The sequence below is a fragment of the Panthera onca genome, chromosome B3, assembly GCF_046562875.1.
Source record: "Panthera onca isolate mPanOnc1 chromosome B3, mPanOnc1 haplotype 2, whole genome shotgun sequence".
NCBI lineage: Eukaryota > Metazoa > Chordata > Mammalia > Carnivora > Felidae > Panthera > Panthera onca.
The window spans coordinates 5,124,686-5,152,445 of NC_138344.1; the positions used below are offsets into that span (position 1 = coordinate 5,124,686).

General features: G+C 50.1%; 1 protein-coding gene across 2 annotated transcripts in view; it reads left to right on the forward strand.

Moving 5' to 3' along the window:
* The window catches only part of CRTC3 (CREB regulated transcription coactivator 3), a 106,383-nt gene that overhangs the window by 65,865 nt on the left and 12,758 nt on the right, over positions 1-27,760 (forward strand). For both annotated transcript variants that reach the window (XR_013556453.2, XM_078449047.2), the window contains exons 4-11: positions 1,613-1,674; positions 3,293-3,355; positions 5,181-5,281; positions 11,047-11,082; positions 12,972-13,057; positions 15,125-15,174; positions 20,649-20,866; positions 24,424-24,722. Coding sequence is in view for 1 of the 2 variants with exons in the window: in XM_078449047.2 (XP_078305173.1) it covers positions 1,613-1,674; positions 3,293-3,355; positions 5,181-5,281; positions 11,047-11,082; positions 12,972-13,057; positions 15,125-15,174; positions 20,649-20,866; positions 24,424-24,722 (915 nt within the window). In the remaining variant the exon portion in view is untranslated. The remainder of the gene's footprint in view (positions 1-1,612; positions 1,675-3,292; positions 3,356-5,180; positions 5,282-11,046; positions 11,083-12,971; positions 13,058-15,124; positions 15,175-20,648; positions 20,867-24,423; positions 24,723-27,760) is intronic.

Genomic DNA, 27,760 nt, shown 5'->3' on the forward strand with positions numbered 1-27,760 from the left:
GCCGCTGCACCCCAGCCTGGGCGATGCAGTGAGAACCCCTGAAAGTTAATTTCAGGAAACCACTACACGTCCATGCTTTTAACATGCATCAGAAAGGTTAACATGCTGCCTCGAACCTCACCATTGAGGTAATGGGCGCTTGGTCATTCTGTTACTCTTAAGGCTCCACGTGCTAAGTTGTGTTAGCGGCACTGCCTCGGGGACTTAGGACGGCAGGGTACTGAGAGAAACGGGAACCTTCTGCTTCCTGACGTTCCGCTTCTCCCCACGGAGATCCATTGAACTCTGCAGGAAGCGGAAAGACAGATGCCCGCGGGTGGGGAGACTCGGTGCCTCCTGGCCGATGGCTCGGTCCACCAAGGCTCTGGTGGTTTTCATCGGTCAGGGGGCCTGCCTCCTTCGTGCTCGCCTCCTGTGGCGTATTCTAGCCTGCACTTCACATGCACGAAGCCCCATCGTTGAGGAAGTGTCTCCCTTTTGAAAATCATCTCTTACCGTGTGGACTTAGGTTCAGATTAAGAAGTAAGCTAGCTGCAGATGACAAATACAGAGAGTGGACCTCGTGATCATAACGCCCCTCCTGGCCACAGGGGCCTTTCACACCCAGTCGTTCATCGGGGATGCCCAGGCCAGGCCTGCGTGACGGGGGCCCCCTCCCCTTCCTCCTGAGCCCACGCACGTGGTGGCTTCTGTATAGAATCATTACAGTTTGCAGCAGGAGATTATTATGATTAAAGATGTTTTGAAGAGACTGTTCTATGGGTGTAAATGAACTAAATTAACTAAACGCCTCTACTGCCCTCGGCGTGGATATTGTCACATCACATCTGTTTCTCTCTGCGTCTGGAATATGTCCCAGGGCACCATCCCTGGAAGAGTACAGAATTTAGAAAATGGAGCCCCCGACAGCCCAAGGAACTTACCATTTCTCCACAAATCTAGTGCAGCTCTCTTTTGGTTGTAAGTAACAGGAACCCTCAGCTTGAAAAAAGGAAACTTACTGACTTACGTCCCTGGAAACCCAAGGGCACTATCCAGGGGCTCGCACAACAGCCCTGAGACTGTATCCGCTACGTATCCCCTGGTGGGTAGGGGGATCACACCTGTCAGTCTGTGTTGACTTCCTGGGTGGATGGGCTTTGTCTCCTTGCAGACTGACGCGGCTCTTGGGCTCATCGCCCCAACTGAGGGCACCCTTTTTTCCTCCTCCGAGGCACTCTCTGGCTTTGTTTATGTCAGGAGCCCATCCCTGACCAATCACTGTGGCCGGGGGTATAAGGTACCTTGACTGGAAATACTGAGCCTTGGGACAGAGGGGCTTCCAAAGAATGGCGGCCTTACCAGGTTTGGGGTGAAGGGTGGAGGCAGTTCTTGAAAACAAAAGACGCTATGCCAGCCAAAAAAAAAAAAAAAAAGACAGACCCCACACATGAATCATACAGAGACAGCACTCTCCAGAGGCAGTTGTGGAGGGAAGGCCTGGAGGAAGAGCGATCGGTGTAGAGAAACAGATAAGAACCAGAAACCCTGTTGTCTGACTCTCCGTGATTCTGGCGTCTTCGTTCTGCTTCAACTTTCCATTAATTTTATTTTCCTTTATTAAAAATTCCACTTTGATGGTAGTACTTTCGGAGCCAGTTACTCCTCACAGCCTCTGGATGAGAGTTGGCCAAGGTAAGCAAGCCGTATTTAAAAAATGTCTTTACTGTTTATTTAGTTTTGAGAGAGAGAGACAGAGAGCAAGCCGGGGAGGGGCAGAGAGAGAGGGAGACACAGAATCCGAAGCAGGCTCCAGGCTCTGAGCTGTCAGCACGGAGCCAGACACAGGGCTCGAACCCACGAACCGTGAGATCATGACCTGAGCCGAAGTTGGACGCTTAACTTACTGAGCCACCCAGATGCCCCAGCAAGCCGTATTTTAAAAAGATACGATGTGTTTGTCAGTGGCTCCACTTAATTTTATCCACCTTGAATGCTGTTGTAGAGATTTCTAGTACAAATCATGGAATTTTGTTTTCTCTTACAAAACTTAGGTCCTCCACAAACAATCATAGGCTTATATGGAAGTCTAAGATGAAAAGTAATTTAAAATAAACCTAGATCTTCATATTTAAAATCAAACAGAAACGCATTTGGAACACATCTACCAATGGAATGCTCTGATTTGGTATTCTTCTATTGAAGACACAGAAAAATAGGAAAAATAAACACCTTTGCTTGGGGTGTCCTCGTAAGCCATTGGAAGGAAAGAAAGATTTAAGAAGCTTCTAAAACTGTAATTTACACAGTGGATTTGATTTAGACTCTGAGTATTTTCATATACAAAGGGCATATACAAAACAAAATTGAGTATTTTTAAGTATAGCAGGCGACAGAATATAAAACCAACTGAAAAGATTGGCGTATCCACTGTGTATGTGATATCATTTTCAGGTCACCGGGTCAGATTTAGGAGACACTTGAAGTGTACATATAAAAAAAAAAAAAAAAAAATCAGCTCTCTGTGTTGAGGTCGACTCTCCATCCGCTCTCCGGGCAAATCCCGACTGAGCACTTCACCGTGAATAACATAGTCAGGACGTGGGAAGTCCGCAAAAGATGAGTGATGGCAGGCCCCTGCCTCCTTGGGTTGTCACCTGCCCTCAAGAACTCTGGGATGCGAGTCGTGGGATAAATACAATACTGCGTTTTAAATCATAAAAAGGCATCTCTAAACTGATTGTTTTGCAAACTCGGATCCAAGAAAAAAATGTCTTCTGCTTCCCAGAGCCCTGGGATTAGTTGGATTGACGTTTTCATAAACTGGGCAATTACAACAGTTAACGTGTTCCTCCTCACGGCCGTCTACACGGGAATAGCATTTTTGCATCCAGGACGGCCAGGGTGCCCCCTCTGCAGACAGGCGGGATGTGTGCTGGGCAAGACCTCATTTCCCCCAGAGAGGAGTCGGCCATAGAATCCAGAATCGAACTATTTCAAAGGTGCTTATAAATCCCCTTTTAAATACAAAACCAAACCTCCTTATGTGCCCAGCCAGCTAACCCTGTTCTCGTGGATTTGTGGTAGTTTTTATCATGGAGATCAGGAATCCTAGGAGGTGGAGAGATCACTCAGTCTGACCTCATTTTAACACCGTTGAGCAAAATGACCAAGTCATGGAGCGTTTGAAGTGACTTTCCCTCAGGTTGTACGGCCAGGTGAGAAGAGCCAGTTCTCAAACTCAGACCCCAGGCTCCCCTTTGCTCCTGTGGATTGAACATCTTTTCTTTTTCTGTCACTCTGGTTTTTAAAGGCAGCAGCATCCTTGGAAAGAAGAAAAGCACCCTGGGTTCAGGCTGACATCTGCACTTAACAGGTACCTGGGTTCATTGCTAGTAGAAATAAATTTCCGAGACCAATCGATTCGATTGTCCTGCTGCCCTTGATATATTATCCGGTGGCCAGAGGATATTCGTATCAGATGTGTTTATATGAAGTATTAAAAAAATGTCAAAGGCCTAAATCTCCCACCATTTTTCGAATGTCTGCACAGACAGCACAGGATACGTAGACAGTATGAGAACCCGAGGTCCAAGGCGGGCCGCAAGATTGGCTCTTACTGTGCGACCTCGAATAAGTTATTTAACTTCTCCGTGCCTCAGCTTACTCACCTGGAAAAGGGAGATAATAATACCTGTATCAAGGGATGGTTGTGGGGATTAAATAAGATACAAGAAACACGGGGGACATTAGCATTCAGCCAGAGTTGGCTTGGCATCGCGATCGCTTTGGGCTGGACTCCAGCGGTAAGTGCTCTCCGGGGGTCATTTTTTTTTTTCAATCCTGACAGCATCCTTCGAGAATGAATATTATTTTCTGTTTTAAGAGATTAAGTGACTTGTCCAAGGCAGTTTAGCTAATGTGCGGTGGTATTGGGATTTAAAAAAAAAAAAGTTTCCAGTGCAAAATACAAAACATACACCAAAGAGAAAAGAGTGATGGGAAGTCCCTGTGCCCACCCTTCAGCTTCAGCCCTCATCGGCCCGGCTCCTTTCTTCGGAACCCCCTCCTCTCACCCCCGTCCTGCCACCCACTAGACAGAGTATCACACAGGTAAATATCTCTGACAGGAAAGGCTGGTAAGAACCTCTTTTAAAGAAAACACAACCACAACGCCATTGACAACATTAACAGTGATTGTAATACCCAGGCTACCTTCACATTTGCCCAGTTATCTCTCTGCATTCGACTGATGTTCTCTTGAGCCTCTTTGACTCTGTAAAGGAGGCAGAATCCAAACCGAGGGGGGGTCTCTGACCCCAGGGGGCACGGTCTTCCTGATGCATCATGCAGCCTCCGAATCTCCTGTACCCCCGTCTGAGCACAGCAACAGTCTCCAAGACGTTAAGGCCCTCAAAGAGTGTTTGCATAAGTGGCTGTGTCTGTTGACATCAGGCTATCCCTACTGGACGTTAAACTGGGAGATTTATAAAAGATACTTGTGCACTTAAAAATAACAAAGTAGCAATCACAAACTCATCACGTGTGTATGTAAAAAGATGCCTTCTTCTAGGAAGCACAGTTACATTTTCTAAACCACAGAAGAGTCCGCTGAGAAGAGTGGCAGTGCTGTGCCTTTTACAAACCTCCCCGAAGATAGAGATAGCGGGTCCTCGGCCTGACCCCACAGCTGCCATGTTCCTGACGAGAGCGAGGGCAGAAGGGCAAAGAACATGTAGTAGTATTTTCAAAGTCGTCTTGGTCTTGCGTTCTCCCCGGAAGGGCCGGAGGAGCCCTGTGGTAGGTGGCCCTTCACACAGGAGTTATTCTCAGATGGAGAGACTCTGGTGCAGAGAATGCACGGGTCCCAGCGGTCTTCTGAGTTGCAAGGGGGAACAGGAAGCCCCTTTAAGGGAGGCGGTGAGTCCAAGGTCTGCGTTGTCGGAGTAGATGGTTACGCCATTAGCCTCCGAGCACAAGACTGTGCAGGCACAGACTGCCATCTTTCTGGGTGTGGGAGATCCTCAGAGGCTGTGGTTTGATGTGAGGGACTTCAGGTAGGTTCCAACTCCTCATCTTAACAGATGATTGTAAATTCCTCATTCCCGCCTTCTCTCCTGTGGGTAATTTTCAGCAAAGAATATTGCCTTCTTACTAAAGACAAATGGATTTTCAGCCAGACTCTCTCCTCCTCCCCTTAGGACCAATTCTGATTCCGCCCTTCACACGAGTGCCCTGAGCGCCAAGCCCCAGGACCCCTATGGAGGAGGGGGCCAGTCGGCCTGGCCTGCCCCGTACATGGGTAAGACACAAAGGCCCCTGCTAACGGCCTCTGTGCTTTCTCACTGTTTGGAATGACACGAGCTCCGGGATTTGGCCTTCATTCACCTTCCTCCACCACTTGAACCACTCTGATGTGTCTTCCTGTTCCCGTCTCTTCCTCTCTCACCTACCCTGGCCTACCTGGACCAACACCCTTGGCTCTGTCGCCATTTCTGCGGAGCTGTCCTTGATCTTCCTCCCTCCGCCGACCCACAGCTACCCATGTCCTTCCACCCCAAGTTCCTCCCTGCACATGCCTGTCTTGGCACCTGTCACCTGACTGTCTTTCTCATGGGTGTGCCTCTCCCCCTCTGCTCAGTGTGGATTTCCTGAAGTCGGCATTTTAATGGTCTTACTTCCAGCAGGGTGCCCAGCACACGGGAGCCCTCGGTGTTGGAGAACTGTGGAGAAGTTACACGGTGGCTCGCGTGCATGGAGCACTGGGCTAGAACGGACTCTAGGTGCTGACATCCAACCTGCGGGGTTCACTAAGACACTTTCCAAGCCTGCCTTTCCCTCTGCGGTTGATAATCTAGTAGGAAAAATGGTGTTGAATTACCTGTTCCCTGTGCAGATTGGCTCTTGTCCACAAACAGTTAGGGCCGCGTGTTTGGTCTTAAAACAGGAGCATAAGTAAATCTTGGTCAAGATAATAGCAGCTTTTCTGGTTTTCTTTATTTTTGAGGCCATTGAAGCCCTAGATAGTCTCTGTTCCTTCCAAGGAGAATGTCCAAGGTCTTATTTCCTTGCCCACGGTAGGGATGGGATTAAGTTAGTAACAATTGTTGCCGTATTTGCTCCCTCGGTGCAGTTCAGAGATGGCTGCATTTGCCCAAACGTTCATTTACGTTTCAAGTGTCAGGTGGTTGAGAGGTGGTCTGGGCCACGAGGCTGTGTCTCCACCCACGGGAGCGTGAGCGTCAGGCTGGCGGTATCGTGGGAACTGGACGGGAGTCCGGTGCTCACTGCCGAGGGAAATGGGGTGCACGGGAGATGCGGTAGTTTGGCCTCAGGAGAGGCATTGATGGGAGCAAAGAGAGAAACCCCAGAAAGGCAGAGGCTGTGATCAGTGGAGGTGCCAGGAAGTACAGCGGGACCCTGGTCTCCCTGAACCGAGAGGGAACCAGATTGATGGATTTTCGCCCCGGAACCGTGAATAACGAGCTGCATTTCTGCCCCTGCCGTTCCTTCATTTGTGTTGTCGTCCTCTCTGCAAAGTTTATGCTTCCGCAGAAAGGGCCAGAATCCTCGAGACAAGAAGGAAATCGTGGGTAATTTTAAGGAAGGAGCCTTTCAGGCCTGCGTGCAGAGAGGAAAGAAAGTAAGTGAAGGAGGCGATTAACTGAGTGAGCTAGCCTGGGTGGGGAGGAGATTGTGCAGGTCGGTCGGAGGGCAGAAAGGCAACAGAATGGAAACGTTGATCGCGGTAGACAGACCAAGAAAGAAACCCTGGAGCAGAATTTCTGGGTTGACCTGAGAATCAAGGTGGTCACTCCTTTGCAAATCAGCAGGTAGAGATTGTTGGGCCCTCGTGGCTGACAGCCGGGGAAGGTGGGCTGACCTCCCAGCTCGAACCTCCGAGCTGTGTGCCTGCTTCTCTGCAGCAGCCTTGCAAGAATAGCATAGCTCAGAAACACATCCAAATAAGGATGTGTTTACATGGGAAAGCCAGCGTGTTTAAAGTATTCTTCAAGTCTCCAAGGATGGGGCTTATTTCTGGAGAATTCTGTTTGTTGGTGGGAGCTATTTTAAATAGTTTCGTGTATTTTCCCCCTGTAATTCATTAAAGTTTTTTTCATTCTCTTTTCCTTTTGGATTTTAAAAATATCAATTAGCTTTGCAAAAAGGTATTTCTTATTATAGGACCAACCAAATAAAGTAAAGGTTTAAAAAGTGATGGGAAACTATAATTGAAGCCCAGGATTTAGGCTCTGCAGCAGACACAGTAATAAGTGCTCTTTCCCTGGGAATCTTCCCCGAGCATAATGATGTAGCCTCAGTCCATGTTTTTCTTTGTTGGTTTGCTTTAAGCTGATAAGGGAGCATCTGCTCTTATGTAACTACATGAGCAATAAACTGATCCATCCATGAGCGGGAGTCTGTGTCCCCAGAGGAAGAAGCCATTAGTCTGATACATGGCTTCGCAATTTTCATAATGGTTATTGAGTTGCGTGACAATTAGGCGTCAACAGTAAGTGGTTGATGTAAATGACAGAAATAAACTTACACAACCAGACAAGGCTCTTACAGTTTCTCTCTTCTTACTTAATTATCCAGAACCTATGAAGAGAAGCGTTGACCATTTCCCTGGCAGCAGGTGCACTTGGCCATTTCACACGCACACAGCCCGGCCAGCAGAAGGGCTCCGTGTGAGCCTGGCTCGGTCTCCTAGCCTAGGACTGTCCCCTAACTGCCCTCCGCTCCCTCGCTCCCACGTTGCCGTGGAGGAGGGGGCTGGAGCGGTCCCTGTCCTTTCCGGGACCCAAGAGCGTGTGGGAATCATCTTCCGTGCACCCACAGCTATAGATAGATGCTGAGTTGTACCAGCTTTGGGAACTGCAGCCCTGAGCCCCTCCCCTGGGAAAGAGGCATGGCTTGGACCTCCGGTGGCCTTTCAGCAGGCAGATGCTGTGACCCGCTCAGTTAAGGAGAAGGTCTCAAATGCAAATAACCCTGAAGGAAATGAGCCCATTAATGACCCTTTGTGTACATAGAGGAGGGAGAGGGGGAGGGCAAAAGCATCCCAGATCTTAAGGGGGTCCGAAGGTGTCACCCAGACAGCAAGAGTGCCAGGACGGGGAGGCTGAAGGGACCCACCTCCTGCTGCACCTGCCACATCCCTGCTCAACAAACCCAGCCGGTGCCAGGAGTTTAGATTTGTCCGGCATGGGAGCGGGCAGAAGGAACGTGGTCTGGGTTGCATTTGGGAGGTCAGCCCTCCGTGGCTCCGAGGCCTCGAGGGTTCCCGGAACACAGATGGAGCCGTGGTCGTTGCCGTCCCCTGTGGGACCGATGTGGGTGAGTGTCCTCTGTTTCCAGATGTTCAGTCACAGCGCGTTCCCTTTTTTAGTGTTAGCGCTTTATTTATAGTTGTATCCTAGGGCATTTTTTTAATCCAGTAATAAAAAACCCAGGCTTGGATATTTTGGTTCTGTGTTGGGTTGGCGCTAGCATCCATTACCGCCACCCCCGTTCTTGCTGTTACCTGAAGCCGCGAGCCTGTCGCCCGTGATTTCCCCCATTCCCACACCCCTCGCACCGTTCAGCAGCCAAGTCCGGGCCGTTCCGTCCTGCAGTGAGCCTCAGAGCCACCTCCTTCTGTCCTCGCTGCCCGGGCCCACTTCCTGCCTGCCTGGACCGGTCTGCTGGTTTCCCGCCCGCTCTCCCTGCCTTGGGGCTTTCTCCTTCCCAGCCATCCCGCTCTCCCGCTGCTAGAACCCTCTCTCCAAAGCCCGGCTGTGATCCCATCACTCCTGATTGCTGCGTCGTCACGCCCGTAACTGGCAGGCTCCTTCAGTCCAGCCTCATCCGCCACTCCTCCCACCTTGTGCTCCGGCCATTCTGGCCCCTGCTGTACACACTGGCCTTGCCTCTCCTTCCCACTCTTCCCTTCTTCCCCGTCTCTTCCCCACCCTCCCCTCCTTCCCCTCCTCCTCCCGTCTTTACACTGGGGCATCCCCTTCACCCTCACTCCCCAGTGTCTAAATCCCTACAACAGAGTCCCAGAATTTGCAGGCAGCGTGATCTTGGGGCTGCTAATAGTGACTGCCTCATAGGGCCGCTGTGAGGACGGCATAGACTGCCTCACAGAGCTGGGGAGCCTGGTACATAGTAAATGAACAGTAATGTTGGCTCTCAGTGTCATCATCCTTGTCATTATCCTTCATGGGCCTGACTCAGATGCCTCCTCCTCCAGGAAGGCTTCCTTCTGTTTCAGTGGTACCAACGGGATAGCAGAGGGGTGATGTCTGCTTGCCACTCCGTCTCACAAGGTAGCCCTCGGCTCCTCGCGTATGAGGGGGAGGTCAGCCTTCCTAATGGAGCCCAGGGTGGCTGGGGTCTTGATGACGAAGAGATTTTGCAACGTAGCTCACCAGATTGCCGATTCAAGCTTAGCTTATTATTTGTAATGGGATAGTCACTGTTTCCCGGTCAGAATGGTCAAGTTCCAGGCCCTTTCTCAAGATGAGGGTCCCCAAGGAAGCCAAAGTATGAATCAGAAGTTTGTCTCCCCTCCTCCTGACGCTGCTGATTGAGAGCCACGCCCTTTGTCTCTCTGCACCTCGTTTCCCAGTGCTCTCTGCTCACCTTGCTTTCCTTGGACGTGTCACATGGGGATTAAGCTCTAGCCTCGTCCGAGTCCCTAAGAGAGCAGGCGAGGACTGTCTGTGGAGGGTCCTTGGAGGTGATCATTAAAACCAGATTCCTGGGCCCATCCTCACACCCTCTGAATCAGTCTTCGAGACAGGCCCAGGAACGTGCATTTTAACGGGCTTACCCAACTCTTGGCGTGCACCAAAGTAAAGTCCTGGTCACTAACCTAGATTCTGTTTACGTGGGCTGAGAGAGGTTCTGTCTTTATGAGTGAGCTTAATTTATCCACCTGTTAGCGCTCCTGGGGATTCTCAGCGGTGCCCCCTGCCTTGGGCCCCACCACGATGGGCCGTCTTCTACCTGTTTTGGAGAACTTGCCTCCTTGTTCTGACTTCTCCCCTCTGCCCTACCATCTGGCCACACCTAGCACTCGCCAGTGCAGGAACTTGATGAATGCAGGTTGAATGAATGATCGTCAGACATTTCCTTTAAGCTGCAGAGGCTCATCAGGTTAACTGATAGGTTGAGCTTTCTCCAGAAACTTAACTAAGCTTTACCCATGTAAGCCTCTTTAAAGACTTAGCACTTAAAACTTTGTCCCGATTTTATACCGAAAACTCACTGTGTTTCATTACTCCAAGGAGCATGGTAACGTATCATTCTTGGCATAGTTCGTGGGTTATCACTTAGAGCAATGGGAAATACTGTACTTTGTCATCTGCACTGTATTTTATGGGTTAAAAATGCTGGATTAGCCAGAATATATTCCCAGTCAAATTTTTTTAAGACTTTGTGAATAGCTGTCACATACACTACTTAAATTGACTGAGACTCCAGGTAAATTTATTTTTAAAATAACTTGACCCCCTTGCAAGCAATACTTATATATTTATGTAAAATATATAAAATATATATATATATATATAAAACAAGGCACAACATGGAACTTCTAGTTTGTCCCTCTAGATACACGTGGTAAGTGTGGAACAGTCATGTGGATTTTTGGATTTACCTGCCCTTCCCCCACCCCACCCCACACGCGGGAACATTTTGACCTTTATTTCTTTCCTTTTGATTTGAATAGAGGTTCTCAGACTTTGTACATTGTCTTTCTTTCAGGATAGAGGCAGTTAAAAAAAATTAAGACGGAGATAATTTTAAAGGAAAAGGAAAGTAGAAAGGAGCCAGCTTTCGACTTAAATAAATCCTGTCTATTTTAATTTTAGTATAAATGCTAATGCACCTTGGGAAGAGCATCCGTGTACCAAAACCACCTTTTTCTATTTCAAAATTCTGTTTTCTATTTCTATTTTCTATTTCTCTTTTCAAAATTCTATTTCAAATCAGAAAGAGTCACTGATTCTTGGCTAAATAAAATTGGAAGTACCACATAAAAGTGTTTTTTTTTTTTTTTCCTTTCTCTCCCACTAGGTTTCTGTGATGGTGAGAACGATGTACACGGGGAAGGTATGAACTGATTTCACCTATCGGTGCCGAGCGAGATGCTAACCGCAATATCTGTAGCCTCCTTTCCACTCTGAACTCTTCGCAGTCCTGTGTCCAGGACTTCCCCAAATGCTGACACGAGCCACGATCAAGGGCAGGAGAGAGGAACCATGTAGTAGTTAGGTCACAGAAGTTGTAACCACATGAAAATATTAATGAATCAGTCACTGAAACCACTAGTTATCCAAACACTTTGTTTCTCAGCTGTCTCTTCGTATCTAGAAAGTTTTGCAAGTTAAGGCACCCGGCCGGTGCCTTAACTTAAGGCCCACATTCAGGGTAGAGATTACTTAAAAATAAAATCTAGAGGGGTGCCTGGGTAGCTCAGTCAGCTGACTGTCCGACTTCGGCTCGGGTCATGATCTCACAGTTCGTGAGTTCAAGCCCCGCGTCGGGCTCTGTGCTGACAGCTCAGAGCCTGGAGCGTGCTTCAGATTCTGTGTCCCCCTCTCTCTCTCCCCCTTCCCCCTCACCCCGAGGCTGTCTCTCTCCCTGTCTCTGAAAAATGAATAAACCTTTAAAAAACCCACTTTTTTTAATAAAATCTAAAAAGAAAAAGAAAAGAAAGTTTTCAACAGATGCAAATGACAGTGGGAGGAAAGGCAAACTGATTGCAAAGCGAAATTGCCAGTTTTGCAGAAGATACTGAGCTTCATAAAGCCATTTGGAGCTGGCAACCTACTGACGGAGGAGGGCGTGACCCAGTTCATTTGTTCACCGAGCACCAGGCTCGGTTTTCTTTCTCTAAATCTTTATAACCTGAAACTTAATTTGACCAAATAAGCTTTTCAAAAGAGAGTGGCTCGAATAACAGGATGAAGAGGGACACCCTCCCACCCTACCCCCAGCCCCCACCAGGAACGGTGGTTCACCCTGGAATATCCAAGCCGAAATGGCAGCCGTGTCCTCATTCTCAGGATTTATTCTGCAAGTTTGGTCTCTGTTTCAAGTGACTTCTTTCTGGGGCCTCTTATCCTCGGGTGCACAGACTGTCCTGGTGTGGGGCCACGACAGTCACGCCAGAGGCCGTGTAGCCACGGAGACCCAACAGCAGTTGTAGTTCTGAGCTGTCGCCAGTGCCTCTCGGGTTGAATCCCCTTCCTGACATCAGATCCCCCAACCCCCGGTCTCCCCTGGCCAGACCCGGGACGTTAACATCCTCCCTGGCGTGGAGCTGGCTGTTCAGTGGCTCTGCTTCAAACCGTCTGGATTCTCAGTTCCCGTCCACCTGCCGCCCCCACCCGCCAGGGAGCAGCCTCCCTGCCACCTTCCATGCTGGGTCCCTCTTCTCTTTACTGCCCTCATTTCATCCCTCCTGGGCCACTGTGGCCTCTCCTCACCCCGCCAGCTTCCATGCTCTCCTTGCCCAGCTTTCAGGGCCTCCCCTCCCCCAATCTGGCCTCAACCTTCTGAACTTTATTTCCTGCCACTCTTTTCTTACGCCATGCTCTGTTGAGAAGCGTATCTCCATTCCGTAGTTGCCCGCCATTTCCTTGCTTCTGGGCCTTTTTTCCTCATCTCATCTCTCGGGAATGTGTTTTCCTGTGCCCCCAAAGGGCTCCACCAGGTGCCCGGCTGCAGAGGCCCGCACTGTCTGTTCCCTGTCTGCACGGCAGCACCCCCCCCCCCCCCGACGCCCTGGTTCTCACGGGTGGCCCCTCGCTGCACCTTACACTCCAGGGCTGAATCCAGGGCTGCCCCACAGCAACGCGCAAAACCCCTTCTTCAGTAGCAAGTCAATACAGAACGTGTCCTATAAAATCACTTTTTTTGCAAAGATGATGAGTTTGGCCAAGGGTGGGATGGCCACCTTCTAAGCACAGTGAATATGCTTTTCCTCCCCCCTTTAGTGCTATCTTTCCCTGGCCCGCTGAAAGAAGAGAATCTGCTAAATGTTCCCAAGCCTCTGCCAAAACAGCTGTGGGAGGCCAAGGAGGTAAGCGACCGTCCTCAGCCGTGTGTGTTGTCCCCGGGTATTTGCACGCCCGACGTCGGTGTGAAGTCCTGCAGTAGGGAAAATAGGAGGAATTGAGAGAAAAGGAAGAGAGGGTGTCAGGGGACAGAGATGGACAACCGTTGGGGATGATGGTTTAAACGAAACTTACAGTTGTGTTGATGAGCTGGTACAGTGATCTCCTGGCTTACGGTTTTCCTGTGAATTTACTCATTCTGAAAAGCCTATCCGTCCTTCTCACCTCAGTCCTGTTCCTAAAAGCACAGACCCCTCATTGCTGCTAGTCATGGGCACATTTTCTGTTTTATAGCCAGACCTCCTCCCTGTCACCAGCTTCGGCCCCCTTTCTTGAATCCAGGGTATTTGACCTGAGTTCTCGGGGGAGTCAGTAAACAAGTCCTCTGTCTTGTGATTTCTGTGAGCCTCTGAGTATTTGCACGCACAGCTGTGCTAGCTGACCTCCGCCGTGGCGCTCGCCGTAAACCTCGCTGCGGAAGCAGGGCGTCCCCGGGTACTTGACTTGGCCTTTCTTCCGGTAGGGAGGCTGTGTTGCCTTTGAAAGAAAACAGTTTGTCTGTGCTGGCCACGAGCGAGACTCTGTCACCACTGCCTGTGCTGACTTAACTCTCCCACCTGTTCAGGGTCCCCTGGTCCAGTTTTAGTTTCTTCTGCCAAATGTATCGAAGTCATGGTTAGCATTAAGGGTGGGCTACAAAGGGTTTTTTTTGGTGGGTTGTTTTTTTTTTTTTTGTAAAAGCAAGATGTATGTGATGTTTCACCTTTTTTTGGGTGGAATTTAAAATTCACATACTTAAACATAGGAGAAGCAGCCGCACTGTCTTTGGGGCCGTGGGAGGCACAGGCGGGTTTGGAGCCTTTTTTCAGAGGACACGCGTGGCTTCTCCAGCGGAGGGGTGGCGGTACCCACTCTTCCCTGAGCCCCGGGGACTGCTCTCTCTGGAGAGCCGTCCTCACCATGGTTCTTGTGGCCATGCAGCACTCTGTAGATCGTTTCTGGGACAAGAGTGAGTCAACGGTACATTCGGGTTTTTTCCCCAGCATCTGTTTATCAAGCCCCTACCGCCAGGCATCCTGGCTGCTGGGATAGATGCTACAATGAACAAAATGAAAATCCCTGCCCCCTCTCCCCAAGCTTCGACTCTAGTTAAAATGTGTATTTTCTTCTGACATTAATTTCCTCCTTCTTCACCCGGTTTTGTTTTCTTTCTTCTTTTCTTGTGAGGCCAGTTGGAAAAGTAATGTTTATTTAAAAGCTCTCTATAGAAAACATCGGGTTTAAAAAAAAAAAAAAATATATATATATATATATATATATATATATATTTATTTATTTTTGAGAGCGATAGAGCATGGGTGGGGGAGGGGGCAGAGAGAGAGGGAAACACAGACTCCGAAGCAGGCTCCAGGGTCTGAGCTGTCAGCACAGAGCCCGATGCGGGGCTCGAGCCCATGAACCGTGAGATCATGACCTGAGCTGAAGCCAGCCGCTTAAACAACTGCGCCACTCAGGTGCCCCAACATTGGCCTTTTTGAAGGAAATAATACTCCTCTAGAAGATAAATTAACACGTCAAAAATCAAGAAACTTGGCTGTGGGGCTCCTGGGTGGCTCAGTGGGTTAAGCATCCGACTTTATCTCGGGTCATGATCTCACGGTGGTTTGGTCCGTGAGTTCGAGCCCCACCTCGGGCTCTGTGCTGCCAGCTCGGAGCCTGGAGCCTGCTTCAGAGTCTGTGTCTCCCTCTCTCTCTGCCCCTCCCTCGCTCATGCTCTGTCTCTCAAAAATAAATAAACATTAAAAAAAAAATTGTTTTTTTAAAAAAAGGAAGAAAGTTTACTCATGTTCTGCCTCCCCCCGGGCCGGGAAAAGTCTAGTCAGAACAGAAACGTGTGCCGTGCGAGGATCCTCCCCCAAGCGCTGGCTCTCCTTGCACTGACTGGGGCCCCAGGACACTGACAAAGACTCTTTTAAAAAACTGGCATCTGACTTCGCAGTGCGTAAGCCCCGATTACTGTTGTCTCTCCCCAGATTCAGTCCCTGTCAGGGCGCCCTCGGTCCTGTGATGTTGGAAGCGGCAGGTAAGTAACGTTCTGCCCGTTCACGGCTCAGAGACCGTACCGTAGGTTCTCCCGGAAGGAGAGCCTCATTGCTTTGTCACAAAACCCTGGGAAGCTTCACTTACCATGTGTGAATGGGAAGTCCACTGAATTTTTTTTTTTAGGGACAGCAGCTCCCCTTGGTACTCATGTTTCATTTGTTTAAAGTCATCAAGTTGCGTAACCGCAGTACCAAGTGAAACCGCCCTAGATGCGCCCGAGAGGAACACAGCCGGTCAGTACCCGGCTCCGCTGTAGAAGCAGAAGCCGAAGGCCCGTGGCATCGGGGACGGTGGCCAGGGAGGGCGACAGCGTCCGTCAGCTGGGGGCTTCCTTGCGCAGAAGGCGATTGAGAGTGTGTCCCTGAGCACCCTTCGTGCCACTGAAATACACGATTACGAGTGATACGTTTCACGTGAGGTACGTTTTACCACGATTTAAAAAACTGAGCGGAAGATGAACATCGTAGGAGAAATTTGCAACTACAAAAAGAGTGTTTTTGAAACCACTGATTCGCCGGTGCATTCAGGAGCTTACAGCTTTACTCCCTAAAAGATTTGAGACAGCTCACAAAAAGTAGGTATGGTACCAACATTAATGCAGGAAGTTCATGAGGAAATCGGGGCTGCGGACGAGCGGGGAGCTGGGAGGGATAATGAAGCCCCCACGTCAACAGGCGCCCCTCGAACTGGCCCGCGAGATGGGGTACAGCGTGCACACCGACGGAGCCCTGGGGACCCGAGGGGCAGAGTCCTCACAGAGCCCCCCAGGGCTGTCCCACCACTTCGAACCAAAATCAGCTGAGAAGCAGCGACTCTTTCCGGGTCTCGAAATAATGTGGTGTGAAAGCGGGACCCTTGCACGATCTACCTGAGGACGAGCACACATTTCAGAGTCTGTGGACGGAGTTAATCGACGTCAGGCCGTTGTTGCGTGTTATTTCCCCAGCAAAGCTTTCTATGTGTTTTTCACGGCAGTTCATTCAGGGAACTCCCTACGGAGTCCCCGGAGTGCGGACTTTATTTCTTTCTCCCCTTTTCTTTTTTGGCTAAACCTAAACTCGTGCAATTAACAGTCCACCGAGCTGAGCTGAGGATTGACCTTCTCTTCAAAAAGTCAAAAAGCCTGGCAGGACACATACCTGGACGGAAGACCAGCACACCTGGGGCGCAGGACGTCCCCGCAGATAGGGGGCGATGTGGTTTTTATGGAAAGGGCTAAGATTTTCTTCAAGAACCAGTTTTGGCTCACCCCTCGGACAACTGAGGGATCAAGACTCCAAAGGCCCACGTTCCGCAACGAGGCTGCGAATTGTTGGCCGCCTCCCCTCCCCCCCCACCAGAGCTTTAGAGCTGGCGTTTCGCAGATAAAGAGTGTTGTTTTCTTGCTCTTGTGTTAGAGGCGGGGTTCTATTCAGTGACTCTTAGTCATTCAAGTATTTATTGGCCCCCTGATTGTAGGTGCTGGGGTAGAGCAGTGAACAAAGCACATCAAGTCCCTGCTTTTCAAGGAGCCGATGCTCTAGAGGAGACAGACGGGCAGGGACAGTTAGGCAGATAAACATGTCATGTGTTGGTAGGCGCCAGGAGGAAGAAGGCAAAGGCAGATCGGCAAGCCCCTTCTTGGCTGAGATGCTGTGTGACCCGAACCTGGGAGGAGCCGAAGGGGGACGTGTTCCAGGCGGAGGGGACAGCAAGTCAGAGACCCTGAGGCAGGCGTGTGCCTGGAGAATGCGGAGGCTGGCGTAGCTTGCGTGGGACTTGAAGTCAGAGTGGAATCATCAGAGGGTTTTGAACTAGGGATACTGTCACATGCCTCATATCAGATTCAGGAGAGAACTCGGGCCGGGAGTAAGTGTATTTGGAAAGTTACAGCTTGTATTTCTCTCAGCCAGAGAGAAACTGTTTTGAATGTCACCAATGACCTGCTTCACACTGGCCAGTGATTTTCCCCATCCCTGTTACGAGCCGCAGGACCCTGCCTTCCGCCCTTCCTCCCACTGCAGTCCCTCCCCACCCACCCCCACCCCCACCCCCACCCCATGGGTCTCTCTTCTCTCAGCCCAAGAGCCTGTCTGCTCTCAGGGTGGTCAGCTCTGGGTTCCCAAGCTCCTTTTCCTAGACCTTGACCTTTAACCCTACGACCGGTGTCCTGCATCCAGCCCCCCGAAAGACAAGGTTTCCCATTCAGTTTCTCTACAACCAAAATTACCTTTCCTCCTCATCCGTCACATTGGACACCTTTCCTTCTTCCCCATTTCTTTCCAAGCCTCCACAGTTAACCCCCCCCCACCTGTACCCAGAAAGGGAGGCCACCCAGAAGGAACGCTCAGCTCCCCTCCTGCCCGATCCCCCTCACCATTCTGTTTTCGTGGGATCAGAGCCGTAGGTGCCCCCTCCTGTTCAGGAGGTGCCCCCTCACCTTACCCATGCCCTGGCCCTCGTCCCCACTGGGCTCTCCGAAGCTTCTCCCTCCTGCTTGCCCTTCCCTCTCCTGAGTGTTTGGCCCTTCCCAGCCCTTCTACTAGGTTTTTCAGTCTACGTTTCAATGTACTTACTAAGGAAGCTACATTGAAAAATTCCTTCCTTAGCTCTGAGTTCCCTTTCCGTTCCTTCCCTTCCTTCCTTCCTTCCTTCCTTCCTCCCTCCCTCCCTCCCTCCCTCCCTCCCTCCCTTCCTTCCTTCTCGTTTCCAGAATTCTTAGCCACACTTTTGGAAGAGTATTTACTGTTGAGTCTTCCTTAAGGCCTGTCCATTCCTCAGCCTACTGTGGCCTGGCCTCTGCCCCCGCTGTTCCTCAGGAGACATCCCAAGTACACATCCTCTTGCACTGTGGGGACTCCGTGTCTAAGACAGAATTCATTATCGTCCCCCGAGCACCTACCCTTACCCCCGGTGTGCTCATACACCCCAGTGTCCCTAGGCTGGCATCCCCATGCTGCAAAATCCGGAGTCCTTCTCGAGGACTGCTGCAGGTGTCTTCAGACTTCATCCGTGTCTCTCCATTCCCACATGCTCTCCCTTTGTCACCTGGGACTACTCAGCAGCGGCCACCACTGACCTTGCTGCCCCCAGGCTCTGCTCCCTGTGCGTCCTCCCTCCCCCGTCTATTAGCCACACTGTCCTCAGAATGACTAGGTCTCCCCCTGCCCCCCCCACCGAGCCTTCCACTGGCTTCTTGTCTGTCTGAGCCTTATGCGCTCTCTGCCTACCTATCCAGTCCCGCCTCCTATCGCCACCGCCTCTCCTGAACTTGACCTTCCTGCTGTATTTCCTGCGGTATCTAAATTCCTTGGGCACACTGTGTGGTTTCACGCTTCCCTGCTTTGCCCAGGCTGTGAACTCTGCCTGAAATGGTTTTCCCACCTAGATGCTCTGAATTCCTGGGCCTTCGAACTCAGCCCAGGAGCCCCCCGGGGAGTCCCCCCACCCCCCCGCCTGCCGGTCATCCCCTCCACACCTTATGCCACCAGGCTCTGTCACTGCACTACAGAATTGTGTTATATGGCTGCTTTGTCTGAGTCTCTTGAGGCCCGGATGCCCGTGGCTGGTCCCTGGGAGGTGACGTGTTGACATTGCCTTCCGCTGCTCCTGGCTAACGGCGCCTTCCTCCAGCTGTTTTCCTCCTCTTCAGCCCCACAGCTCTCCTCCTGGTCAGACCTGGACCACACAGGAGCCTTCTTTTTTTTTTTTTTTTTTTTTTTTTTAATTTTTAATGTTTTCATTTATTTTTGAGACACAGAGAGACAGAGCATGAGCAGGGGAGGAGCAGAGAGGGAGGGTGACACGGAATCCGAAGCTCTAGGCTCCGAACTGTCAGCACAGAGCCCGACGCGGGGCTCAAACTCACGAACCGTGAGATCATGACCTGAGCCGAAGTCGGGCGCTCGACTGACTGAACCCCCCCCAGGCGCCCCCACACAGGAGCCTTCTAACAGGCTCTCCCTGCCTCAGCGTCTGCTCCCTCACGCCGTCCTCCACATTGTAACCACGGTGGCATCTCTGAGGCGGCATTCTCCAGCCTGTGCTGGCCTCCCTACTTCTCACAGTCCCTGATCTGGACCCTGCAGAACAGCACATCCTCTCACCCCTTGTTCACTTCACTCCCCTCCTGCCTCATCTGCTACCCACCCCTTCCCGGCCTCTGCTCTCACTCCCTGGCCACGCTGCTTCCTTGAAGCGTGAGCACCCTGCCCTGTGCTCAGTGAAGGCTTCCTTCCCCCGCCCGTCCTGACGGTGACAACTCCCGCTTCTGTGTCCTCAGTGTCACGCGTCCCTAACGGTCCTCCCAACCCCTTATCGGCCCAGGCCCCACACGCTTCCTTCCACACTGCAGTCGCTTGCTTCACTGCCGGTCTGTCTCTCCCGCCTGCCTGTGAACCCCAAGCGCGGTGCCCCTCAGGCCTGGGCTGGGCAGCCCCTCCCGGAGCCCCACACTTTAGAGGCCCCACTCCCCTGGAGTCTGGCGTCCCAAGGGGCCCCTGGGGGACACACCGCCTGCCTGAGGGGCGGGGTGGGGGGATGTGGAGTGTGGCCGGGGCTTGGCCTGCAGGCTGGGATAGCCCCACGGGTGGCCCCCCGGTGAGGAGCGGGCTGCGGTGGATGGGGGACGACACCCCCCGTGTGTCCCCGTGTGGAACTTCAAGGAACCGGGCGATTCTCAGCTTGAATCTGGCTTTCCAGAACTATCAAGAAGGTGTTGTTTTCCGGGACAGTGTAAGAGTTCGTTCACTTGATTCATAACTTTTAGAAGTTTAGACGCACGGTCTGTGGGCCTCCATCTGAGCTCTGGCTCCAGGCCTGCAGACGTCAGGGGTGAGCCTGACGGCGAATCCGCTGGCTCGGCTCGTCCTCACACGGCCCGCCCTCAGCCCAGCGCCTGGCACGCGGTGTCCCCCCCCACCCCCGGCACGTTACCAGCAGGCGACTGCCAGCATGTCTCTCTCACTTCAAAACTTACGAAGATTCTAACTGAAAAAATATATCTTAGAAGGTACCTGTTTGATGCCGACGTTCTTTTCGTTTGTTTGTTTTCTTGTCTTTTTTTTTTTTTTTTTTTGGTGGGAAAGATACTTTTAAAATCTAGCAAAAAGAACTCCATAAATATAAAGCAGTGCCTCACATTTTGTATAGGGCTTTATAATTTTCAAAGAACTTTTGCACCCACAGTCCGATCTGCTCGCGGAAGATATTTCTGTAAAGTGGGCATAGGTGATGTCCTTAGTCTGAGTTAACAGGTAAGGCGGTTGCCCTTCAGAGAGGTTAAGCCAAGGATGCAAGTTCTCAGAACGAGGGAGAGTTAAAGCCCACGACGCCGGGGCCTGGGTGTTTGATACCCGCTGCCTTTATTCAACAAGCATGTTCTGTTCCCCAGCAGCCAAATGCACTTTAGAAAGTAATCTCTCTGTCTCTCTCTCTCTCTTTCTCTTCCTCTCTCTCTTTATTTTTTTTTCCCAGTGCTTTTCCACACAACGGCCAAAACATAGGCCTCTCCCCCTTCCTGGGGACCCTGAATACCGGGGGGTCGCTGCCAGACCTAACCAACCTCCACTATTCCGCGCCCCTGCCGGCCTCACTGGACACCAGTGACCACATCTTTGGTAGTATGAGTGTGGGGAACAGTGTGGGCAACCTGCCAGCCGCCATGACTCACCTGGGCATAAGAAGCTCTTCCGGTAAGTGCCGGCCACTCACTAAGGGCCGCACCCGTGTAGGTGCCCAAGTGGCTGAATCACAGGTGGCCCCCAGCCAGGCGGCCTATTAGTCGTTCAATGAGAATGACTGCATCCGACTTAGAGATAAGTTACGTTATCGGTTCTGGTAGCTCTTGACCCCTGCCGACGTTTCCCTTTGGTGGTCTGTTTCTGCCGGGTTGGATGGGCTCTAGCACACTGGGCTAAACCTTGTCCTCTATCGTCCTCACCAGCCCGGGTGTCCTGGGACTGGGAGAGTAGGATGGGAGAGTCCAGGAAAACAAGTCCTTTCCTTTCTGTGTTCACTGAACAATGTCTGGGGCTCATAATCAACGTATGCTGGTGGTTTATAATTACGGCTCTCTCTCTAGATCCCTCTAATTTCCCATTGGATTTCAAAAGAGAATACTTTGAATTTTATTTTATTTATTATTATTATTATTATTTTAATGTTTATTTTGGAGAGTGAGCGTGAGCTGGAAAGGGGCAGAGAGGGTGGGGAACAGAGAACTCAAGTGGCCTCTGCTGACAACAGAGAGCCCCACACGGGGCTTGAACTCGTGAACCGTGAGATCATGACCTGAGCCAAAGTCGGACGCTCCACCCAGGTGCCACAGAGAATATTATGGATTTTAGAAAATTTGTGAGGGATACGATGAAAATATTTTATACTAGATAGATAAATATATTAAATAGAAATCTACCACAGTTTAAAATTATTGGTTCAAATTATTGGTTCAAATCAGAGGTGCCTAAAGACGCAGCATATGGCTATATTAAAATGTTGCCATGGCGGGCGGGCGGGCGGGGGGCGGGGGGTGCCTCAGTGGTTCAGTCGATTGAGCCTCTGACTCCGGCTCAGGTCATGATCTCACAGTTCGTGAGTTCGAGCCCCACGTCGGGCTGTCTGCTGTCCGCGCAGAGCCCGCTTCAGATCCTCTGTCCCCCTCTCTCTGTGCCCCTCCCCTGCTTTCTGTCTGTCTCTCCCAAAATAAATAAATAAATTAAAAAAAAAAAAAGGGATAAAAAAAAACATTGCCATGATGAGACTTGGGTTACTGTACAAGTTTGAGGGCCCGCAGCTCAGATCCTATGTTGGAACACGACTGAATTTACTTGAACCTCCACAGACGCTCTTGTCCATGCCTGAGGCAGGTATTGACCCTGTACTCCCAGTGGTGCGGTCCACCCCTCCCACTGTAAGGGTTCCCAAGAACTGTGGTGTGGACCGTTCACCCTCTGGAAGGGCTCCCCAGTGACTGTGGTGTGGACCGTTCCCTCTGGAAGGGCTCCCCAGTGATGGTCCACCAGTGGGAAAGGGCCTGCTGGTTCACGCAGGTCAGAATTCACCACTCACAGGAGAGAAGTCCCCTTTAGCTTGGGCAGCTGGAAGCTTCTCTAATGCTCGTAGCAGTGCAGCCATTGTACCACAGAATTTTAGAGTTGATTTCAGAGATTACCTTTATTTACTTACTAAGATCATTTCATTATCTTGTTGCTCTACTTTCGTGTGCTTGCTGAATTCTGGAGGTACAAGGGCATCCAAGGTCACCTAAACAAAGCAGCATCACCACTTAGCTCTCTGGTGTCTTGGGGCAGCTGGGGGAGCCCTTGGTACTTTGCTTCAGCTGTAAGTCCTGTGTTTACCACCATCCTCTATTTTCCTCAAAAAAGTATTATTTTGTCCAGAACATTGTCAGACCCGATATCAAGTATTTATATAATTTCTAGGTACTCCTTAAAATGCATGTGTACAAGGCTGTACGCGTTTTTTTAAACATTTTTGAGCTTTCCCTCTGAATGAGTGGATTTGTTTTTTAACCTCAGTTCACATCTTTAGCCCTGATTCTTGAGCCAGCTGGATCTCTGGTCTTTCCATGGAGACTTGCACTGTGCAACAGCTACGTAGGGTTTATCAGAGATGTCTTCCCTATTTAAAAGGTTTTTTTTCTATGTTTTTATTTTATTCTTGAGAGAGAGAGAGAGAGACAGAGTGTGAGCAGGGGAGAGGCAGAGAGAGAGGGAGACAGAATCTGAAGCAGGCTCCAGGCTCTAAGCTGTCAGCACAGAGCCCAACGTAGGGCTTGAACTCACAGACTGAGAGACCATGACTTGAGCCAAAGTCAGCCGCCCAACCGACTGAGCCACCCAGGTGCCCCTTCCCTATTTTTTTTAAAGTTTACTTATTTTCAGAGAGAGCATGGGGGAGGGCCAGAGAGAGGGAGAGAGAGAGAATCCCAAGCAGGCTCCAAGCTGTCAGTGCAGAGCCCAGATACAGGGCTCGAACTCACGAGCCATGAGATCATGACCTGAGCTGGAACCAAGAGTCAGACACTTAACCAAGTGAGCCACCCAGGTGCCTCTATTAAAAAAAAAAAAAGCATTTTCCAGCAAAGAATGCTTTGTCATTGCTGAATTATAGTAACTTTCATCTAACACTGATTTTTTTTTTTTTTTTATGAACATAAAAGAACACACAGTTCTGCTCGCCCCACCTGCCAATACCAGAATGATGGACTGAACTTTGAAACGCGGCATTCCCATTTGAGATGCGTGGTGGCATTGTTAAGTCACGGAGCAAGGCCACTCTGTGCCAGGCCTGGCAGGACGCAGGATACGGTCCCGGCCTCATAGAACTTATGCCCCAAAAGCCTGTGCCGTGGAAATGCCTCTTCCCAAACTCTCTTGCTCGTGCTAAAATTCACTACCCTTCCCCCCAAATGACACAAAGAACCGGCGAAAACTTCATTTTCCTTGAATTGGAATAGACTGCCCTTAAAGATTTCTGGGGGGGCGCCTGGGTGGCGCAGTCGGTTAAGCGTCCGACTTCAGCCAGGTCACGATCTCGCGGTCCGTGAGTTCGAGCCCCGCGTCAGGCTCTGGGCTGATGGCTCGGAGCCTGGAGCCTGTTTCCGATTCTGTGTCTCCCTCTCTCTCTGCCCCTCCCCCGTTCATGCTCTGTCTCTCTCTGTCCCAAAAATACATAAAAAAAAAAAAAAAAAAAAAAAAGATTTCTGGGGAGCCGGAAAAGCAAAGAGAAAGCAGGAGACACGGGAGGGGGTCCCTTCCTGTGATCCTCTGGGGTGTCCAGGGTATTGACAGGGTCCCCGCCAAGGCAGCGCCCCAGAGCCGTGACTCTCAGTGAAGGGATGCTCTCTGAAGGCAGCGCAGGATCCGGGCAGGTGCCTGGGACGGCGCGTTCGGGGGCTCTAAACAGAATGTGTGCGCGGCCCTGCGGTCTTTTGGCCTGGTTGTGGCTGAGCACGCTCACCCCTGGCCTCTGTCCAGCCCGCCCAGCGGCCGTTTCCACGCTTCCCCGGGAGTACGACTCACTGTCACCCTGCGGCCACCAGCTCTCAGTCCGAGCGCGTCCTTTCCCCACCACGGCCACGTCGGCCACCAGTGCGCTCAGGGGAGCCGCCAGGAGCTCCCCACGGGCGGAACCGGCATCGAATACGGATAGTGGGAAGTGAAGCTTTCTTTCACCTCAGGGACACGAAAGACTGTGGCAAGTGACGTGTGACTCTGTTGTCCCGTAGGCCTCCAGAGCTCTCGGAGCAACCCCTCCATCCAGGCCGCGCTCAGCAAGACTGCACTTTCGTCCTCCCCGAACAGCCACCCACAGACACCCGCGCCCAGCGCCTCTGCCCTTCACCCTTCCCTCCGGCTCTTTTCCCTCAGCAACCCGTCTCTCTCCACCACGGCCCTGAGCGGCCCCTCTCGGCGGCGGCAGCCCCCGGTCAGCCCCCTCACGCTGTCCCCCGGCCCCGAAGCGCATCAGGGTTTCAGCAGACAGCTGTCGGCCACCAGCCCGCTGAACCCCTATCCCGCCGCCCAGGTGAGAACAGACTCTCGGCCCCGCACGCTGAGGCACGCAGGGCCTGGGGTCGGCCCACCCTCCCGGGTGTAGACCCCCAGGTCTCAAATGCGGTCAGCCCTCTTGCACGTGAGGCGGGAGAGAGCAGAGTGGGAACAGCTCAGCGCTAATCACTCCCTAATGGCACATTTGTTGTGAGGATCACGGTTTCCAGACGCACAGGTTGAGGGCACTAAGTCACAAAAGCTGGGGTTTGGGGAGAGAGCTGGGGTTTGGGCGTAGAGAACCCAATGCAGATGTGTCTAGGATGGGTAGGGGAGACCAGGTTGGGGTTTTTTTTTGTTTTGTTTCGTTTTCTCTTTTTTTTCTTTTTTTTTTTTCTTTTCCTTTCTTTCTCTCTCTCTTTCTTTATTTTATTTTATTTTATTATTATTTTTAAAATTTACATCCAAGTTAGCATGTAGTGCAACAATGATTTCAGGAGTAGATTCCTTAGTGCCCCTTACCCATTTAGCCCATCCCCCCTCCCACAACCCCTCCAGTAATGCTCTGTTTGTTCTCCGTATTTATGAGTCTCTTCTGTTTTGTCCCCCTCCCTGTTTTTATATTATTTTTGTTTCCCCTCCCTTACGTTCATCTGTCTTGTCTCTTAAAGTCCTCGTATGGGTGAAGTCCTATGATATTTGTCTTTCTCTGACTAATTTCGCTTAGCACAATACCCTCCAGTTCCATCCACGTAGTTGCAAATGGCAAGATTTCATTCTTTTCGATTGCTGAGTAATACTCCACTGTGTATGTATGTATATATATACATACATATATATATATATACATACACACAGCACATCTTCTTTATCCATTCATCCATTGATGGACATTTGTGCTCTTTCCATACTTTGGCTATTGTTGATAGTGCTGCTATAAACATTGGGGTGTCTGTACCCCTTTGAAACAGCATACCTGTATCCCTTGGATAAATGCCTAGTAGTGCAATTGCTGGGTCGTAGGGTAGTTCTATTTTTAATTTTTTGTGGAACCTCCATACTGTTTTCCGGAGTGGCTGCACCAGCTTGCATTCCCACCAACAACGCAAAAGAGATCCTCTTTCTCTGCATCCTCGCCAACATCTGTTGTTGCCTGAGTTGTTAATATTAGCCATTCTGACAGGTGTGAGGTGGTAGCTCAATGTGGTTTTGATTTGTATTTCCCTGATGATGAGTCATGTGGAGCATTTTTTCATGTGTCGATTGGCCATCTGGATGTCTTCTTTGGAGAAGTGTCTATTCTTGTCTTTTGCCCATTTCTTCACTGGATTATTTGTTTTTTGGGTGTTCAGTTTGATAAGTTCTTTGTAGATTTTGTATACTAACCCTTTATCTGATGTGTCATTTGTAAATATCTTCTCCCATTCCGTCGGTTGCCTTTTAGTTTTGCTGATTGTTTCCTTCGCTGTGCAGAAGCTTTTTATTTTGATGAGGTCCCAGTAGTTCATTTTCGCTTTTGTTTCCCTGGCCTCCGGAGACGTGTTGAGTAAGAAGTTGCTGCGGCCAAGATCAAAGAGGTTTTTGCCTGCTTTCTCCTCGAGGATTTTGATGGCTTCCCGTCTTACGTTTAGGTCTTTCGTCCATTTTGAGTTTATTTTGTGTCTAGTGTAAGAAAGTGGTCCAGGTTCAGTTTTCTTCATGTCGCTGTCCAGTTTTCCCAGCACCACTTGCTGAAGAGACTGTCTTTATTCCGTTGGCTGTTCTTTCCTGCTTTGTCAAAGATTAGTTGGCCATACGTTTGTGGGTCCATTTCTGGGTTCTCTGTTCTGTTCCATAGATCTGAGTGTCTTTTGTTTTGTTTTGTTTTTAATTTTTTTTAACATTCATTCTTTTTTTTTTTTTTTTTTTTGAGAAAGACCGAACACGAGCAGGGGAGGGGCAGAGAGAGAGGGAGACACAGAATCTGAAGTGGGCTCCAGGCTCTGAGCTGTCAGCACAGAGCCCGACATGGGGCTCGAACTCACAAACCGTGAGATCATGACCTGAGCAGCTGAAACTGGATGCTTAACCAACTGAGCCACCCAGGCTCTCCCAGGTTGGGGTTTTAAAATTGGTATGAAAAATGACCAGTAACTGATGCTGTAAGTATTTTAAGCCACAGGGGAAAGCCAAAGAAGACATTTAATGCCTTCCTGGAGCTTTGATACTGGATTAGACCTCTTCCCTAATTACACCTACAGATTGGAGAATTAGTACTTTTATTGTTCCTGAAGTAACAGGTATATAGTAAAGATGAGATCTCTGTAAAAGGCCCCAAAGAAATCTGTCTAGAAGGAGGCACATTTAGGGGCACCTGGGTGGCTCAGTCAGTCGGGTGTCCGACTCCAGCTCAGGTCACGATCTCGCTGTTCGTGATTTCAAGCCCCGTATTAGGCTCTGTGCTGACAGCTCGGAGCCTGGAGCCCGCTTTGGATTCTGTGTCTCCCTCTCTCTGCCCCTCCCCTGCTCGCGCTCTGTCTCTCAAAAATGAATAAATGTTAAAAATTTAGAAAGAGGCACATTTTGAAGTCACAAGCCTGTTACAAGAGTTTAGATGCCAAAATATCATATCTTGTTGACTTTGTATGTATGTATGTATTTATTTATTTATTTATTTTACTTTGTTTTTATTCTAAGCTCTCAGGGCAGTTCTTAACCATAATCACCAATGACTATATTTTCAACCTATGGCTCACTCCCTGGATACATTGTGACATCATTTACTGCCCACCTCACCATAAATGAGTCATGTTTAGCAAGGAGGGGTTAACAGAACCAGTTACTACTCACTCTTACATGAGTCATCCCTTTGGGGAGAGGGAGAGAGGGTATTTCATAATTGTTTTTTTAAAGGTTCTGTTTATGTTATTGGATTGCCTTTAATTTTCAAGATCATTTTATGGGATATAAAAAAATAACACTCTTACTCTCTTAACTACATTTTAAGGAAACTGTAGAGGAGAGAGCCTCCTGTTTTGGATGTTTTCATTTGTGGTGTGCTTAATATTTTGATTTTTTAAAAATTAGTGTTATCCA